The sequence below is a fragment of the Adiantum capillus-veneris genome, chromosome 27 (assembly GCF_014529385.1).
Source record: "Adiantum capillus-veneris isolate H3 chromosome 27, ASM1452938v2, whole genome shotgun sequence".
Classification (NCBI taxonomy): domain Eukaryota; kingdom Viridiplantae; phylum Streptophyta; class Polypodiopsida; order Polypodiales; family Pteridaceae; genus Adiantum; species Adiantum capillus-veneris.
In genome coordinates, this window is record NC_140957.1 from 59,555,945 (window position 1) to 59,575,538 (window position 19,594).

Consider the following 19,594-nt stretch of genomic DNA (forward strand, 5'->3'; position numbering starts at 1 on the left):
GTAGAGAGCTGACACACCTTTGATCCAGGCATCTGAGAAGCCCATCCTACGTAGAGTCCCCTCCAAAAGGTCCCAGTTAACTCTATTGTAGGCCTTCTCAAATTTTGAGAAGAAGTATCACTAGATCCTCACCACGGAGACGAGTGAGAGCAGATGCCTCCCAAAACGTAAAGATGTTGTCAAGGATACTACACTCCTTGACAAAACCTGTCTGTGTCCCATGTATAATGCTCTGTAGAAGTGGTTGAATCCTCAACTCAGAGCCTTGGCAAGAATTTTGTAGGCTGATTTGAGGATGGTGATGGGCCGTCACTGTCGAATCTCATCCAAGGAGCCATTGTCCTTGGGAATGAGGTAAATCAGACCCTCACTCATGCTGTCAGGCATCTCTCATGTGTGCAGGATGTACTGAAAAGCGCTGCAGAGATTTGAGTCAAGCAAGTCCCAGTACTCTAAGAGAAAGCTGGGAGTCAAACCATCCTCACTTGGACAGCTACCACGGGGAAGTGCTCTAAGGGCCACGTGGAGCTCCTCTAGCTGAAGAGCCAACTCAAGCCTCTGGCGCATCTCCTCAGTCACAAGACAAGGCATGCTCTCTGCATGCATCTTGACGCTCTGACTAAGGCTCTACTGACAGCAGGTCACGGTAAAAGTCAGTAGCAACCGCTTGCATATCCTCTGGCTCTGAAGCAACTGACCCGTAAGGCCTCCTCAACTGCCTGACCTTGGCCTGCGTATGTCGGGATCTCACTGTCTCAAAGAAAGTCCCTGTCACTCTCACCCACCTAGGTCCATTGTCGATGGAAAGCAAACTCATGGCGCCTCTCCTTTGTGATTTCAAGCTCCTGGCTTGGTGGAATTGCTCCTCTAACCAAGGATTGTTTGGATGCTGCTCCTGCATCCTTTGCAAGGAAGCAACGCCCTGTTGGAGACACTGCTTCTCCTCTCTCGCTGCAGCCCAGGCAGGACTCCTGAAGAAAAAGCAGACTGAGCTGAGGAAGTCCAGAGGCCACTGTGTGAGCAGGAGAGTCTTGCATGTCTAAGCCCTTTGTTCAAAGAGCCACCACTCGCTCTCTGAGCGCAGAGTCCAGCAAAACCCTCTCAGGGATACATAGCATCGTCCTCCCCCTCCTCTGTCTATCTGTCACTGTGAGGATCACTAGTGCATGGTCCGAAAAAGAAGTCCTAGCCAGAATGCAAACTGTCGCACCCAAGTCACAGAAGTGGTCACTAGTGTAGAAGCGATCTATCCGAGATAGATTCACTCCTCCCACTCTGCGGTTCGAACGAGAGAAGGCCAGGCTGTCTGGGAGCCTCACAAAGCTAGAATGCTACCACACATCCGAAACCCTTGAAGGAGTACGAGCGGAAGTGCGACGCGAGAGAGAGTGCGAGAAGAAGAGCACGACGATATGGTGAACTCGCTCTACTGTAATGTGTAGAGCATAGTGAGTTCTTATTAGGTTTTTACAAAAGAATATGTGTATATACCTGGCGGCCCGCCCACTTACCTGGGCGACCACATTGGGCTTTATACCCCAACAACCTCCCACTTAAAGCTACTATACAAGCTAATATACAAGAGATGTAGAGAAGTGATGTACTACCCTACACCTAACTGCTTGCGAAAATGCGCAAAGCTCTCTGAGGGAAGTCCTTTTGTAAGTAGATCAGCAGGATTTTTTGTGGTGTGAACTTTGACAAGCTGAAGTTGCTTATCCTCGAGCATTTCCCTGATGAAATGATACTTCACATCCACATGCTTTGTCTTTGAGTGATAAACTGGATTGCGAGCCAATTGTATAGCACTTTGACTATCACAATATAACACAGGCATCTCTTCTTTGATTCCCAAATCTGTTACTAGTCGATTAAGCCAAATTGATTCTTTGCATGCCTCTGATGCTGCAACATATTCAGCCTCTGTAGTAGAATGAGTAACACAATCTTGCAATCTAGAACGCCATGATACTGCTCCACCAGCCAATGTAAAGACATACCCTGACGTAGACCTTCGGTTGTCTAAGTCACCCGCATAATCTGAGTCTGTAAAACCCTTTACACTTAGCTCCTAACTCCCATAGCATATACGCATACTCTTTGTAGCTTTCAGGTATCTCAATATTCCTTTCACTGCCTCCCAATGTTTCTTGCCTAGGTTTGACATGTATCGACTTACTACTCCCACTGCAACTGCAATGTCTTGGCGAGTAGCAATCATTGCATACATCAAACTACCCACTGCAGACGCATATGGAATCTTATCAATTTCAGCCTGTTCTTCCTCAGACACGGGACAATCTTGTTTGCTAAGTTTCACATATGGTGGCAATGGAACACTCAGTGCCTTTCCCTTCTCCATATTGAAACGTTGCAAAACCTTGTCAATATACTCTGTTTGAGATAACCAAATCAACTTCTTTGATCTGTCTCTCTCAATGCGCATACCAAGTATATGATTTGCCTCACCCATGTCTTTCATGTCAAACGATTTTTCCATCTTTGACTTCAAAGCTGAAATTTCTTCCAAGTGCTTGCCAGCAATCAACATGTCATCCACATACAAAATAAGGATCAGCCAACTACCATCCTTAGCCTTCTTTGTATATAGACAGTGATCGAACTCACTACGTTTGTAGCCTTGAGAAAGCATAAACTTGTGGAATTTATGGTACCATGCCCTCGGTGATTGTTTTAAGCCATAAAGACTCTTTAACAACTGGCATACCCAATCTTCCTTGCCTTTCTCAACAAACCCTTCTGGCTGCTGCATGTAAATTTCCACATCTAAATCACCATGCAAGAACGCTGTCTTGACATCCATTTGGTGCAACACCAAATGTAATATGGCAACCAATGCAAGAAAGCATCTCAATGTAGTCATCTTGACCACCGGAGAGAAGACTTCATCAAAGTCAATGCCTTGTTCTTGCTTAAAGCCCTTGGCAACAAGCCTTGCTTTGTACTTTGGCTGACTATCATGAGCGGTGATCTTATACTTGTAAACCCATTTACAAGGTAGAGCCTTTTTGCCCTGTGGTAATTTAACTAGCTTCCATGTCTTGTTTTTATGCAGAGCTGTCATCTCTGACTGCATGGCCAATTGCCAATTCCCGGAGTCCTTCATTTGCACTGCTTCCTTGTAACATGAAGGCTCATTGCAATCAATCAACATGACATAGTTCATAGATGGAACAAACCTATCAGGAGGTCGCGTAACACGTCCAGATCTACGCACAATAGGTGGCTCAGGCTCAGCCACAACCTGTGGTTCCAATCTATCCTGTCCTTGCTCCTCTTGAGCCCTGACATTTTGTCTTGCACGTGCAGGTCCATCTTCTTGGAAGACAACTCTTCTAATCTCCTCAACCCTCTCTGGTTTAGAATGATATTTGGATTCATTAAAGTGAACATCATTGCTGCGGACAACCTTTCTGGATTCGGGATCCCAAAGTCTGTACCCCATCTCACCAGAATTACCATAGCCTAGAAAGATGCACTTTCTACTCTTTGGCTCAAGTTTGTTCCTAAATTCCTTTGGAACGTGAGTATATGCCTCACAGCCAAAGACTCTGAGATGCTTGTATGAGGGCATTTTGCCTGACCATACCATCTCTGGCACTGAATCCTTCTGCAAAACCTTGCTAGGAGATCTATTTACAAGATGAACAGCTGTTGATACAGCTTCAGCCCAAAACCCATTTGGCAGCTGTGCATTAGACAACATACTTCTGACCTTCTCTTGTATGGTCCTATTCATCCTCTCAGCAACACCATTTTGAGGAGGATTGTAAGGAGCAGTAAGTTCACGTTTTATACCTTTTGACTCACAAAAGTCCTGAAAGGCCTTTGAAACATACTCTCCACCATTGTCAGTGCGTAAGCATTTAAGCTTCTTGCCACTCTGATTCTCCACAAGTGTCACAAACGTTTTGAAAACACTAAATGCTTCATCCTTGTGCTTGAGAAAGTAAACCCATACTTTCCTCGAGTAATCATCTATAAATGTCATAAAGTAAGAAGCTCCCCCTAGAGATAGGTTAGGCATAGGTCCACACAAATCACTATGAACAAGTGCCAACTGTGTATCTCTTCTACTGCTTCTATGCTTATGTGGCTGCTGTGTTTGCTTACCATACAGACAATGTTCACAGAATTCAAAATCATTAAATGAAAAGCCAGGCAAATAACCAGAACGAGACAAGATTTCCATTCCCTTCTTGGACATATGTCCTAATCGGCTATGCCACAAAGAAACGTTCGGCTGCTCGGTTACATTGATTACATTTTTAGAGACATTTGATACATAAATCATGTAAAGTCCTCCAGACTTTACTCCATGTGCTACTGTCATAGAAACCTTGGATATCTTCCACATGTTCTGTCCAAAAGTGGTGACGTAGCCATCATCATCAAGTAAACCTGTGCTGATCAAGCTCTTTGTAATTGCGGGAACATGTCTCACATTTTTCAGCGTGAAAGAAGAGCCATTCTGAAACTTCAATTGAACATCTCCAACACCTAAGATCTCACATGTCTGCCCATTGCCTAGCCGAACATGATCTTTAGTGGTCATATAAGAGGTAAACCACTCCTTGTTTGGAGACACATGAAGTGATGCCCCTGAGTCTATAATCCAGTCACTCAGTGCATGTCCATCAGATGCTGTGAGAAGAGCTGAGTCCATTGTATTCTTCAAGAAGTAGATGTCTCCTGACACTAGACTGTCATCCTCTGCAACAGTGTTTGTCACATTTATTTCTTGAATCTTCACTGAGGACTTGTTCTTCTCACCATGGTCTTCAGCTTTCTCTTTGCCTTTTTCTGCTTTCCATTCTCTGCAGTCTCTTTTCATGTGACCCTTCTTGCCACAATGGTAGCATTCTATGTCACTCTTGCCTTTAACACTGCGGGACTTGCTACGAGACTGATTCCTCTTTCCACCTTTGTAGTTTTCTTTGGTCCTTCCCCTGACAACTAAGGCTGTTCCTTTGCCTTTGTCCATTGTCTTTCTATTGGTTTCTTCAGTAAGCAAACTTCCTTCTACACCTGCTATGTTCAAACCATCTGGAGGTGCAGAATTACTCAAAGCTGTGCGAAAAGTGTCCCAACTTTCCGACAATGTGATCAACAGGAACATAGCTCTAAAAGGTTCATCAAACTTGACACCTTGAGCTGACAACTGACTATAGATTGTGTTGAATTCATTCAAATGATTGGACATAGGTGTCCCTTCTTTCATCTTCAAGTCAACAAGCTTCTTAAGCCAGTATACCTGTGAAGCTGCACTCTGCTTCTCATAAAGATCACTCAGCTTTAACCATGCTTGATAAGCCGACATCTCGTCTGCTACATTGAAGTAAACGCTTTCTGCCAAAGTCAGCATAATGGTAGAAAGTGCCAATTCATCCATTTCGCTCCATTCATCTTCGTCCATATCTTCTGGTTTTATCCCCTTGAGCTTTATAGGTTTTATCTGCTTCTTTTATACCAACACGTGACAAATCTGCTTCTTCCACAATGGGAAATTGGTTCCATCCAGCTTCTTGATATTGTAAAGAGCAGTGTCCTGTGATCCAGCCATAGCTACGCTTCACAGTAGTTTACTTTCCTGGGAAAAATTCGGCAGAGTTTCCCCTGTAAACTGACCTCTGAACCAATATCAACCTGTCAAATGAACCAAGAAAGCTTCAGATTCTGCATAAATTTCGGCAGAGTTTCCTTTGTAAAATGGCTCTGGTGTACTCAAAAACAGACCAAAAAACAGCTCAAAAACACTGTCTCTCTGACACTGTAAGCTGTGGGTAAACCTGTCCTGCACCTGTACTGTCTCTGACTGTCCTGTCACTGTCCTGTAAGCATAAACTGCGACAATGCCTCAACGGCAGTAAAGCAAAGATGCAATCCCAACTGTCTAACTCACAGTCAATACATCCTAGCTGCCTATCTAAGGGTGCTCGAGGGATCGCTCCAAGACCTGTATCACCGAAAGGATCTCAACATTCGAGAATCCCCCAGCTCAATAAAACCTCACTCGACTGCAGTAAATCTGACAGTACATAGACTTCCCACAAAGTCATACATCCACAAATTTCCCACTGTGTGCTGTAACCGTTGCGGCGGTTGTTTGCTGCGTGACTCACAGCCAGAAAACCCTCAAGAGACATACATCATCTCTGACAATACATCCCATGTGGAAGTACCTGCAATGTCAGGATGAAATCTGGAATATCAAGCAGCAAACACAAGCTACCTGATGAACTAGTGGATGTCGCCTACAGTCTGTGTGTAGATGCGCCTGTGTCGTATGTGACACGCCTCCAAGAACTGTGAGCCGTCCTTCGATGTGTAGACAGCCACAAATCAACACTCTGGGAGTGTCGATATCCTCAGCACCTGCAGTCGTAGGCCGAAAACCCCAAATTTGCAGTCGGATCTGCACCCGTCGGGACCACGTAGTCGAAAATGGCTTGCGCAGACCTTTGTCGAAGCCGAACGGTGGCCGAGATGACCTCAGGAAGAAATTCTGACAACACCGAGCCCTTCGGGCTCGCTCACGAGATTTGGGGCCGTGTCTTCGCCTGTCGAATTTCACTCCAAGCTGAGTTGGTGACTCTAGCCTCCTGCAGTGCTGCCTTGAGCCTCGATCTGAGCTCTGATACCAGTTGAAGGAGTACGAGCGGAAGTGCGACGCGAGAGAGAGTGCGAGAAGAAGAGCACGACGATATGGTGAACTCGCTCTACTGTAATGTGTAGAGCATAGTGAGTTCTTATTAGGTTTTTACAAAAGAATATGTGTACATACCTGGCGGCCCGTCCACTTACTTGGGCGACCACATTGGGCTTTATACCCCAACAACCCTCAGAGTCATACATAACCTCTCCCAAGCTGCCAGCTCAACTCCCTGCACAGTAGTATGGATACCTCCAATCCTGTCAGAGGGGTCCTCCAACATGTTGAAGTCACCCCCAATGCACCATTGCTCTGCCTGCGGCAGAGACTCAACAATATGAGACCAAAACTCTACACGTGCACTCGCCACATTGGTCGCATAGATGTTCAGGAAGCCCATGAGGCAACCCTGAACGTGCATAGTGATCCAGTGAGCCCTGCCTGGCACAATAATCCCTCTGCCCACAATGGCCTGCTGCAAAGAATCCGCAATAGTCATACATACCCCTCCCTGGATGCCTTGAGGTCCAAATGCAACTGACCAAAATGTCTCATAGCGACCACACAAAATCTGACCACACCGTCTAATGCAGCTCTCACAAAGATGATGCTCTTGAAGCATAAGAATGTCAATCTCACCACCCACAAGGCATCTCTGAAGCTCCTTACGCAATCGACTCCTTTTGACACTGAAATTGGGGCCCTCCTAATCCCTGCACATTCCATTAGATGATCCTCGTGGAGTTAGTGAGAGAAAACAGATGCTGCCACAACAGCCAACCTCACTATCTTTGAGGCCGGTTTGGATGGGGAGTAATCCGCATCCGAACGACCTCTAGACAAGCGCGAATGGAGTGACTGTCCCGCCCAGGCGGAAGCCGAGCGTGCAGCCCGAAGGGCTACATCCTTTGTCCAAGAATCCTCATGTACAAATACATAACAAGGGGGGTTGTGAGTGTCAGCAAACAAATGCGCCACAATGTGCCTGCAACCCGCTGCATCCGGAGGCGTCACACTGATCTTGGCAAGAGGCCAAAGTGTTTACACCAAATTTGTCACCCCTAAGTCCCTTGTGTGGTGTGAGAACTCAGTAGCCTGAATCTGAAGCCAATCAAGAACTGTGTGTTGGGTCCACTCTGTGGAATTCCTGCCACACAGCGGGAAGGAGAAACCCACTGCTATGTCCAAAGCCTCAATGCCTCTAGCTGCAAGAAAGAGGACGTGGACTCGAAAGCAAGCCTCCTCTAGGTCAGGAGAAGAGTCACCCTGGAACAGTGTGAAGCTGTAGTCGAAGAAGTCCCAACGTTTGTGAATGTCAAAGCTAGTCAAACCTCTAGGGACTGTTGCAAAATGAGAAGTGTGCACCAAAAAAGGCGGCCTCACGTGGCGGTGCCCCTCTTGAGCCACACGGCTCGTAGCGAAAGCACTACCAAGAGATCACCTCGCGGCAGACTCGTGTCCAGTCTCCTACGTCTGAGGAGGAGTGGAGAAGGGGTCGGGAGATGAGGTTGTGGGCCCCACCGGGGAGAGAGGAGGGACGGAAGTTGGAGGTGGAGGTGGGGGGAGGGGGGAGGAGGAGTCGGGGGAGGGGGAGGGGGAGCGGCAGCGTCTGAGGGAGGAGGAGGTGGAGATGGAGGAACTGAAGTGGACGGGGCCTCCTCAGGCGGGCCCCCTTGAAGGGGATCAAAACGTTTCCCAGTCGGAACCCAACGCTGCTGAGCTGCAGAAGGTCGGCCACTAGAGGGAGCAGTGGAGCAAGCCCGCCCTTGTCGGCGGCGGCCAAGCACTTGCTGCCAACCGTCAGCTGTCTGATCTATGATCTCAATCGAGGTACCAGCCTATGTGTCTCGCAGCTGGGCATGCTCAGCCTTGGGAGAGTGCGCATGCGTTGTGGGTCGAGGCCCCCTGCGAGGACAGGCCTTTGCCAAATGGCCCATCTGTCTGCAAATGAAACACTGATTCGAGAGGTCCGAATACTCCACGCTCTCACGGAACCAACCTCCACTCACCTGAGGTAGTAGGATGACCTTCGAGAGAGTGGGTGTCCCGAACCAGAACACATATTGAGGGGATGCCGGCCGCCTTGGCAACTACAGAGGCTACCGTGAGAGGTATCTCCAGAGTCCCAATCTCTGAGCCTATCCTGGACAAGAGTGGCAGGTGCTCCCTCCTCAAACCGAAAAAGCAGACGGAGATGGGGAGGTCTGCCTCCTCTACCAGAACATCTGTAGCTGGATCAAAACCATGCCTCCACTATCGAAAGTGGACTTGAACTGCTCGGATGGCCAAGGGGCCCATCGCGATGACCTTGGACGCCGTCTTGGAGGTCTCGAACTCTATCTGATAGTAACCTCGTCCGAGGAACTGAACATCCAAGATCTTACCCACCTCTGCGAGAAGGCGGGCCTGGAGAAGATCACGCACCTCTCCTCCGCTAGGTCTGGTGTTGAGAATCTTGCAGATGACGGAAGTCGCCTGAAGGCGTTCCACCTTTGCTGCGAGGCTCGCTTGCTCTGTTGGCGAAAGAGCAAGTCGGATGGTGGGCTTTGCAGGGCCGGGCGAGGGGGCTGCTTGAGAGTCCCTCCGAGGTGGAGCACGAGCCTCCATCAATGTCTGCTGTTGTGGAGAAGGGGCGAAGTGACGTCGACAAATCGTGGCCCTCTGCTAGACCGAGCACGTCGAAGGTACTGACGAGCTCAGCCGAGCAGGACCTGGGGTGGGGGGCGCAAGGGGGGACGCAATGAATGGTTGCGGGCTAGGGGTAGGGCGCACGGGACAGGAAGTGAGCAGGGGGTGGGCAGTGGACAGCGCGCTGTGAGCTGCAGGCAATGGGCAGGCAGTGGGCAGTGTGCTGCGAGCTGTGGGCAGAGGGCAGGCAGTGGGTAGCAAGCTGTGGGCAGGCAATGCGTAGAAGGGGGGGGGGGGGGGGGGGGGGGGGGGGGGGGGGGGGGGGGGGGTTGCGGGCAGCAGCAGCGAGCACGCTTTCTTAGCAACAGGTTGACTTGGAGGTTGCACATATGGCTTTCATTTTATACTCATATCGACATTTCTTTTTGTTAGCAACAATCAACCCGATAGTGAGTGAAAGTAACTCACAATCGTAGATCATGCAATATCTGTTTCTAGAAGATAATACTTCTAGGTAGATGAGGTGTGAATCAAAGCCATAAGTTCCTTCTCGTAGATTGAGGCATGCAAATCTGCATCCTTGACCTGTCTACTCTCATAAGGCAATGCATTGGCTTCTTAGTTTAGCACTGTATCGATGCAATCTCTTGAAGGATCGTAGTGAACCTCAAAGGTTTCTTTAAGTTTGGCACTATTACCAAACCTTTCTCTAGAAGCTCGTTGACTTGAAAATTTCCTTTGTATAGTTGGGTTGGTTAGGAGGAGAGCTACCCGGTATGAGATGAATATGATGATCTTTTGGACGTTCTTGATGTAGCTTATTAGGAAGAACAGTGAAACAGTTGTTGTACCTTTCAATAAATTGAAAAAGCTTTGTATCAAGACTTGAGGGCAAAATCTCTTTTTTGAAGGTTTGTACTTGGGTGGGCGGGAGATATTTAAGCCACTTACCGGTGCCCTTTGGCTTCTTAGACCAATCAGGGTTCCCAGGAGGACGCTTTCGGTATTGGTTGCCATGATTGTCATATACCGCTCTCACGGTAACTGCTTTGTTCCATCCTTTTGGGAGTTCAATAGAGCGTAGGTCTCTAGAAATGATTGCGAATCCATCATTGTCCAAAGGGTATCATGGGGATACACCTTCACGCTCTTCCGAAGCTGCAATTGTAGGCCTGCTTGGAGCTTTTACATCTTTCCTCCTTGGAAATCTTCATGAAAGGGGTGACTTTCAAAAGAACTGACCAATACTTGTCAACATAGGTCGTTACTTTCTCACATCCCTTCGGGGCGAGCTAGTCCCATTCCTTCCGAATATCCTTCTCGGAGGCGGGCGGGAGGAATTGTTTATAAAATTCAGCTTTGAACCAAGTCCATGGTCTGGCTTGAGTACCTTCCAAAATCGTTGCCAACCGCCCGTCTCCCTTGGGATACATCCCAACAAGATTTTTTGGTGAAGTTTCCATTTGCAAAAGCAAGTTCAAACTGTCTAACTAAGGACAATGCCTTGGAGATATCTCTTTGCTCAGTGTAACTGGAAAACTTGACGTCCTTGTCACTGGATTTGAAAACTCGCATCCTATGGTGATGCTTGCAGTTGTCCTTTTTGAACTTGGGCTTCTCTTTAGTGTTATGGAGAGTAGTAGTAGGCGCTTTCCTCTTAGAAGAGGGTTTAGATACTGTATGAGAAGTAGAGGTAGTATAATCGGGAGAGTATGACGGGGAAGAGATAGAGACATCTTTAGTGTCATTGAACAAAAAAAGTTCTTTTTCTTGGCCTTTTTTTTTGTTAGGCGAATTCAGAGATCCTTTGTGCATTGTGACACCTCTTTCCGTGGTTTCCTCTTAGAAGAGGATGTAGATTGTATGAGAAGTAGAGGTAGTATAATCGGAAGAGTATGACGGGGAAGAGATAGAGACATCTTTAGTGTCATTGAACAAAGAAATTTCTTTTTCTTGGCCTTTGCTTTTGTTAGGCTAGTTGTTCCGATTTAGAGATCCCTTGTGCATTGCGACACCTGGCAGCGTAAGGAGTTGCTGCAATTCTACAAGTTGAGCTCATACTTGCTGAAGCTCTTCTTCAGCGGTTCTTCCTTGACTCGTCATAGTTCTTCCCGTTCCTTCGGAGGATCGTCATCCTCTCCAAAAAAAGAGAGGCTACCGAGCTTTGATACCATTGTCACAAACGGGAGTGCACACGAGCATTTAAAAAGTTGAAAATAAATAGAACTTGACAGAGGTATAAAAGGGGGAAGATTGACACACTATTGGGGACCAAAAGATGGCCTGATCTCTCTTCTTAAAAAGAATCTTTATTATGGGGAGAATCTTTTTACAAGCACAAGAACCGGAGTAAACCCCTGTGTTCTTGATCTCAGACTCGATGGTCGTTTCCTTCCTGTTCGGCCGTTTGAAACCTGATAAGCTAGCTTTCAACTTAGATACCTTCCAGTTTGTCCTAAAGTGTAGAAGCTCTGCAATCCGTCCTGGATGCCGTTTCCGGAATCCCAAGCGTAGGCCGAAGCCTCCTTGCTCCTTTCTTTGAGATGGAGTACCTGCAAAACACAGACACAATAGCAAAGAATCCTACATCTTATGTACAACCATCACCTGCTTTTTCTCCCAACACTAGCAGGTGGAGGGAGGTGACTAAAATAGAGACGAGAGAGAAAAGGGTCGTGACAGCTTCTAGAGAGAGGAGAGAGAGATGGCTAGAGCTCTGCTGTTTTTACCCAGATATGGGGCGTCCTCTTTTTAAGTTTCTTTTTTTAATTAAGTGAACTGCCCACTTAATGCCGGCCACTTATCAAAAAGGTGTGAACCTGTTTCAAAACTTCAGAAAAACTTGTGAGCTGAAAACTAATGCTTGCACAACACTCCCCATGCGTCCTTGGATGCAACCTGTAGAGATGCAATGCAAACATAGACTCCCTCGCAGGAAAGCATCTGCTGTCCCGGAAAGCACTTAAAGACATTTTGCTTTATTCAAAGTGATGACTTGATGCACTAAATGACTCACTTGATCGGTAAGGTATGTTAAAAGTGATGCCGTGGCAGCTATACCTGCGGCTAAGGATAAAGCAGAGAGAGCAAGATCATAAGTCATGATGTGGCACCTGCGTACGGACTTGTTGACATGGCAATGCTGTAAGGCTGTCAGCACAAAATGCGTTGAGATTTCAGAAGCATTGACTTTTTGTAGGGGTTGGCTTTATGGGTGGTAGCATTATTAGCAGTTGCTCTTCCCCAATGCTAGCTTTTTGTATCTGTTTCTTTTTGGCCAAGGGCCTTTATAAAGGAGCCGAGAGGGCCACCATGGAGATCAACTTGGTAGCAAATCACAGAGTGGACTCTCTGGTAGTTGCACTATGTGATTATCTAATATAAAAGAAGTACCGAAGGTGGCGCCAGACTTTGGGGCCAGTAGATCTAGAAGTGTAACTCCCCCAATTTGTGTTGCGACTACTTTGAGTTTTGAATTCAAGTGATAAAGTTCAGTTTTGTTCGTGTGTTGCTGTGAGATTACCGTCTTGTCAGTGCCAAGCCGGTTACACCTAACCCTACTGGTCAGATTCACAGTCAGCTGATGCATTATGTTGCGCTCATTGGAGGCCTTGATGCGACCTTGCTAACACACCCTTGATGTACTCACCATTGAGCATTGAGGATTTCGGTATCATTGCTGGTCACACAGCCCATCTTTAGGATACGCCGTTGTCAATTTTTTCCCATAGGTCTTCAACTCAGACATGTATTGAGTTTCTTCATGTTCTTGGGAGCAGCTTCATTAGAGCTCATTGGTGACAATCCTAGCGCTAGGAACACATGAGCCCTACAGGTTCTAGAGTTTGGTAACCCGCTTTTCTGGTGGGGGATTGAAAGAATGAAGAGAAGAGAGCAGATAGAGGAGACAGACACTGCAAGAGAGAGGAAGAGAGGAGAGAGAATGACCCAAGAGCAATAATATTGAACTCTGGAGAATGCTCATACAACTAGGTAATGAGAATGAGGGGTAGCAGGTCACTCATATACTAGTAAAATCATGTAGAGCACTATAAAATGGGTCACCCCAGTTTAGGCTGACATGCTCAATAAATTTTCCACCCAATCAAAATAATGACAAGGTGTACATGGACACACAGGGTTGCCTCTAGGACACTTTGATATGGCTGTTTTTTCTCACCCTCATGTAGGTAGTACAAGTATTGTAGACAAAAAAGGTGACAGAATGTGAAAAAAGGCCAATACAGGAGCACCATTCTTACAGCCACTTGTTTATAACAATCTCCTTTGCCAAAGGCTTAGGACAAGGAAGGCAGCACAACAGTGAAATTTGAGAGTTTTAGTGGAATAGGATGAAAGCTTTGACATTTATACAGCAATTTGATACAGCCTATGGGTTAAGCTGTAACAGAAAACCTCTCTTGTAATATCAGTTTAAAATGTTTTGGCGTTAAGGAAGGGAGTACCTGGTAACTTGCAAGTTAAAATTCACAACTTACATATTGTTTGTTGGTGATGATCTTAATCGATGTGCTGTACATTGAAAACCCTCTAAAGTTCAAAAGTTTTTGGTATCTGAAAGTTGAATCTTTAGGTAGTGCATTTGTTGCGGGACCTCTAGTTGTTGGACTCATTATGGAGCTGTTCTTTTGCAGGTATGCTGAAAGACAGCTGGCTACCAGCAAAGTAGATGTGTATGCCTTTGGTATTGTGTTGCTTGAAATATGTAGTGTTAGGCCTGTACTCACCCAAGAGCCTGCTAGGCAGCACCTTGCAGAATGGGTAAGTGCTCAAGAAAATGGAGCTTTCTTAAAGTGCACCATGAGCTAGATGCTAAACTCACATATTTGTAATTACAGGCCAAGTTTCATGTTGAGCGAGGAAATATACATGAAGTTTTCAATTCCCTCTTCGATCGACAATACAACTTGTCGGCGGCATGGAAAGTCATCGATGTTGCTATGAGGTGTGTGGAATTTGAAAGCAGGAACAGGCCCAACATGAGTGAAGTATGTTTGGAGCTCAAATCAGCTCTATCCATTGAACTTCAAGGAGAAGTGGACAACACCACAAACTCGATGATCACCGCCGAAATTACTGCTCGCTAACTTTAACAAGGAGTTTTCCATTTCCGCGATTTAATGCATCCAACATGTGTACATATGTCAGGGCCCTGCCTCCTTATGGATTGCTCATCAAAATAAAGCTTGAACCAATCAATTTGGAAATGTGTGCAAATAAATGTATTAAGCATTCTATAAAGAACATGTAATGGTGATCGATTGTCATATATAAGTGGGTTATTTTTACCATATTTGTTTTGTGTAATGATAAAGCAAGGGCCATAGACCATTGGCCAAAAGCCAAACACTCAAGGATCTCCTTAACCACCATATTATGTTTGAGTCAAAAACCATCGAGCGATGAAAAGCGAGCAAGAAAAAAAGCATGAACGGTCAAAATGTGTGATTAACATAATCACCCTTCAATTAGTATCGAATATTCACTTTTAACACCTAGAATTAGTGTTCCTATGATGCTTTTATTTCCCCTTGATATTGCTTGTTTTCAACTAGCTTTAATGAGTCAATTCAAATATTCATGAACTAAATTATCAGCAATTTACATAGGTTCAAGCTTTTTGGAGTTCCATAGCAATCATCTCAAGGAAGATTTTCCTAGCAGCTTGTAATTTCTTTAGAAAGAGGCTTTTAGTCACATGCCAACTCAATTCCATGGATAGACCTTGTGGTCAATTGACTCAAGAGCAATGAAGGAACCATCATGTTAACAAAAGGCAATGAAAGTAAAACATCATATCCCACAAAAGAGAATATTATTTGTAAAGTTGCTCCATCCACCAAAATAGTAGTGTCAATCTTGAAAATCTGAATCTCTACTAACAACATTATTAGTAAACTCACTCACTAAGAAGTAAAGCTCATTGAAGATTTGAAAAAACAATTGCCATCGCATAAAGCAAACTCACTCTAAACAATGATCACCAACAAAGATCTTGGAAGGTGTTTGATTGATCAATAAAGCAAACTCACTCTAAACAATGACTGCCATCAAGGAGCTTTGGAAGGTGTTTGATTGGTAAATGAGTAAATAAAATCATAAAAAGGCATTCCCTTTCCAAACCCCCTCCAAACAAGGATAATCAACATGCACACTAAATGGCAAAAAGAACTTTGTTTTGAGTGTCGATCTTATGCATTATTACTGCTTGCCTTAACATAGCAAGGAAAGCACACTATACATGTCAAAAGACAAAACACTTCCAACCTTTTAATGGAGTGACGAACTACAACTAGACCCAAAATTATAATTATGCACTGAAAGGGCCCAACACAACAAAGACAAAAAGAAGCAATGAAATTTTTCCTGCAAGGTGTCTTACCACCATCCACTTATGTAGTCTTTACTTTGTTATCCTTATTTTCTTTGTTTGAACCAATAGGCTTTCTTCCGTGTCAATGCCTTTACTTTGTATCCTTTTAGCAGTATTTAATGGCGTGCATCTAGGCAGTGGTACAACAGTTGCCTTCCAAGACAAAAAGACATCTTGCCAACTTGATTTTCCACACAATTCTCTCCCAAACTTGACATCCATTTATTGCCATAATGAGGCACGGACCACACTTGTTACTTGATGTTCTTCACCATTTGCTTTGTACATTGAAAAAAGGGAAAATTACCAAAAACCCTTGTAATTTGTGGAAATTTCCAAAATACCACTCAAATTTTAGAAAGGAAAATTATACCGCTCATATTTAACCAAAAATTCCAGAATGCCCTTCAATTTCTTCAAAATTCGCAAAATTACCTCTCAATAACCTTCCTCTCCTCGTGACCTCATTGGTGAATAGTTTTGTCGAAGACACTTGAAGCTAGAACTCCATTGTCATAAAAAGATTAGACTATGCAAAAGTTGGGGCAAATCCATCCCGAAAACGATACAAGGGTATGTTGGGAAATTTTGAGGGTATTTTGGGAATTTCTCAAAACTATAGGGGTGTTTTGGTAATATTCCTTTTGAAAAAACAAAATCACCCTTTTCAAGCACACATGTTTCATATTGAACAGCTATCCTTAAACCTTTGACCCCATACTCGGGCATATATGGCATAAAATGCATAAAGGGATCCTTGAACATTCATCACAGGATTCTACGACATCATTGCCTTTAGCTGTCGTCATCTCCATCTCATCCTCATCCATAACAAGTTTTTGACATTTTCTAATGTGAGAAAGGAGCTCTTTTCTCATGATTTTTCACTATAGGGTTCAACATCGTGAGCTACTGCTCGAGAGGGAGCACATGCCTAGCTACATGTAGTTGGGGGCACAGGAGCGCGGATCCCTACCATGTGATATGGATTGGTTTCCTTCTTTTGCGGATTTTTTGGTGACTCTTTGTGGTCGGGATTTATTGAGGTGTTTTGTGAATCTCCATACCAACTTTGCAACCATTTCAAGATACTATTCAACCTTTTTGTAGAGAAGAAAACATGTTGTTATGCTATGTTTGATGATCTTTTGTTTTCCAAATCACGGCAAAATTGGCATTGTTGAAAGAAATCATGTGTTTACTGTATATCAGCTATAAACTTAGTAATTGAGGGTGAAAAAGGCTACTCAATTTAAGGAAGTTTAACGTTAAAACTTTCAAACTATAGTTCGTGTACATCAACTTTTTTATGTGTGATTTTTCAAGTTTTTGAAAAGTTTTATTTCAAGCACACCAAATTCTGATAGCAGTTACAAAATTTTTATCGACAAGCACTAGTTTCTATGTCTATCAAGATGTCCATAAAGTAACAAACATATGAGTCTACAAATGATAGCATGGTGACACACTTTGTTTATGGGGGGGTTTTGGGCAATATTTTCACACATATCTTTCCCTGGACAAACTATTGGGGAATTTATGGCAGATGAGTTCATAGTATTAACGACAAAGCTTAAGTGTAATTAATCAAATACTCAAAAAGCTAACGAGAGTTGCCAAAAAAGATGACACACAAGATAACTTGATTACCTCATAAGCTTGATAGAACATGCATAAGCTTGATACATTGCTCTTAGACAATATGTGCATATGTGGAGCTTTATATTGGAGAGGTGGAATAGCTACAATTTCCTATAAATGAGGGATACTTTATTGACTAATGAAGGAGACCTTGGGGCTAGTCAAGGGCTAGAATCCATGATCCATGCGAAAGGCTAAAAATAGATGACATGGTAAACATTCCATGTGCCAAAGGGTGCACACCTCATGGATGAGTGTCACGAACAAAATCTAAAGAGAATACACAAAGAGTTATCTTACCAACAAACCTCTGTTAGAATTCTTTGTAACTGACAACAAGATAGGACAACAAGATGAGATCATCACAGTGGCCCTTGAGACAATAAGACAAACTACAAAATTTCACCTCACAAACAAAAGGTGAGCAGATAGATGGACATGCCAATAGAATAAGGCTATCCAAACAACAATGTTGCCTTGACAACTGGGTGGGCTACCAAGCCTCACTCTATCTTAATGCAAACATGCAAGAACCACGTATTGTCAATCCATGGGACGTATCTGAGATGACTAGTGCACGGAAGCTACAAGAGGTTATCAATTTCTTGAAAAACAGACTCAATCCCAAACTACTCGAATGCAACACTCAGTTGTATGTCAGACAAAGAGCTAGTCATTACATCAACTAGCAAATCATGACAGTTCACTAAGCTACTAAGCTCCAAACTGCACGCAGCTTATAGGGTAAGTACACAGAGTCTATACACAACCTTGATGCCCCAATGTCCCTCCTATAGCTAAAATGCAATTTTTATGCTTAAATCTTGTCTTATAAGCTGATTAGCAAGAGGATTTGCAAAAAGAAATTCACAAAATCATCATGATAGACTTACATTGTTGCATAGAGTTGTCATCAATACATACGTAGAAGTAGACAGTACTCCAAACATATAATCGCGAGGAAGATACAAGTATCAAAAAGTAGAGGGAGAGTATAGAGTGATTAGAGAAAACTATGTATGATTTACTATCAAAAACTTACAAATATTGACTTTATACCTTAGCCAAGGCTTAGAAATGGTAATGTGACTCAGACTTGGCATTGAAGATCACATTTGGGTAATAAATACTTGCAATTCTAGAAGCTCATAGCCCCAATTACCAACTATACATTCTCATATGAATAAAATAATGTATAAGGTTTGGACTCAATGGGATTTGCATTCATTAACAACATTGAAATTACAACCCTTGGGATCAAAAATGGTAGCCAATAGTCACTTTGTTAGGTTTTGTGCTAATACCCCCTCCTAGCTTGGGTCATTCGTGACACATCTATCTAATGGCAAGGTGATTGGTTGGATTCTATGCTTTGTGATATTTTTGTAGTGCTTCCAATGCTTCTTGTACTTGATTCACAACTAGTCATGTATGTTGTTCTTTAGCTGTATTATTGAGTAGCCAACAAAACGGGTGCGGAGATTGGATATCATGGTCCAAGGTAATGTGTGGGTTTCTATGCTTTGTGATGTTTTTGCGGTGCTTCCAGGCTTCTTGGTACGTAATTCAAATTCTTCTCCCCTTTAGTGAGGAACTAGTCATCTACGTTGAATTTAGCTCTATTACCCAGTAGCCAACAAAACATACGTGGAGATTGGATATCATGGGCCAAAGGTCTTGGATCTAAAAGTGAAGAACCTTGTATAGAAAGATTTTTCAAATGTTTTCATATAGTAGGATGGTAGAATCATTAGTCGAGCATACAATCCATAGATAATTTCATTTGTAGGCTGATTTGAAAGATCATAAAAGAGCCCTAGATTGCCCTTGAGAAAAGACATCTATGGAGTATAAGTCTGTTCAGCTTGGTGGAATGTCTGCAAACATGTTAGTATTATTTTTGCAATTTTTATAAACATGATGTAGGCCAAATCAAGGATTCATTTGAATATTTCAATATCTTCTATCAGCATATTGATGACATAATATTCGATAGGTTTCCTTGATGGTGGCGACAACCTGTGGTAACTTAGCTAAGTAGGCTGGCTCTTGAGGATCAATTGGTGGCTAGCCTAGCTGTTACTTGTGGCATGAGACATAGTGTGGGATCCTTTCTAATTTCTAGTGGAGCTTGTGGGTAGAGAATGAAATACCTGCCTCCCTAGCCAGGTTTTTTGCCACATGGGATGTGGTTGAGTATTGTAACTAGCTTGATCTTGCAGTAAGCGTTCTTTATCCTTTAAGACTTCATATTTTAT

General features: G+C 44.0%; 1 protein-coding gene across 2 annotated transcripts in view; it reads left to right on the top strand.

Annotated features, from left to right (window-relative positions):
• LOC147422056 (putative leucine-rich repeat receptor-like protein kinase At2g28990) overlaps positions 1-14,613 on the top strand; it is a 103,784-nt gene extending 89,171 nt beyond the window's left edge. For both annotated transcript variants that reach the window (XM_086503823.1, XM_086503822.1), the window contains 2 exons: positions 13,957-14,083; positions 14,161-14,613. In XM_086503823.1, the coding sequence (XP_086359949.1) occupies positions 13,957-14,083; positions 14,161-14,409 (376 nt within the window). In that variant the 3' untranslated portion in view covers positions 14,410-14,613. The remainder of the gene's footprint in view (positions 1-13,956; positions 14,084-14,160) is intronic.
• Positions 14,614-19,594: the final 4,981 nt, after the last annotated feature.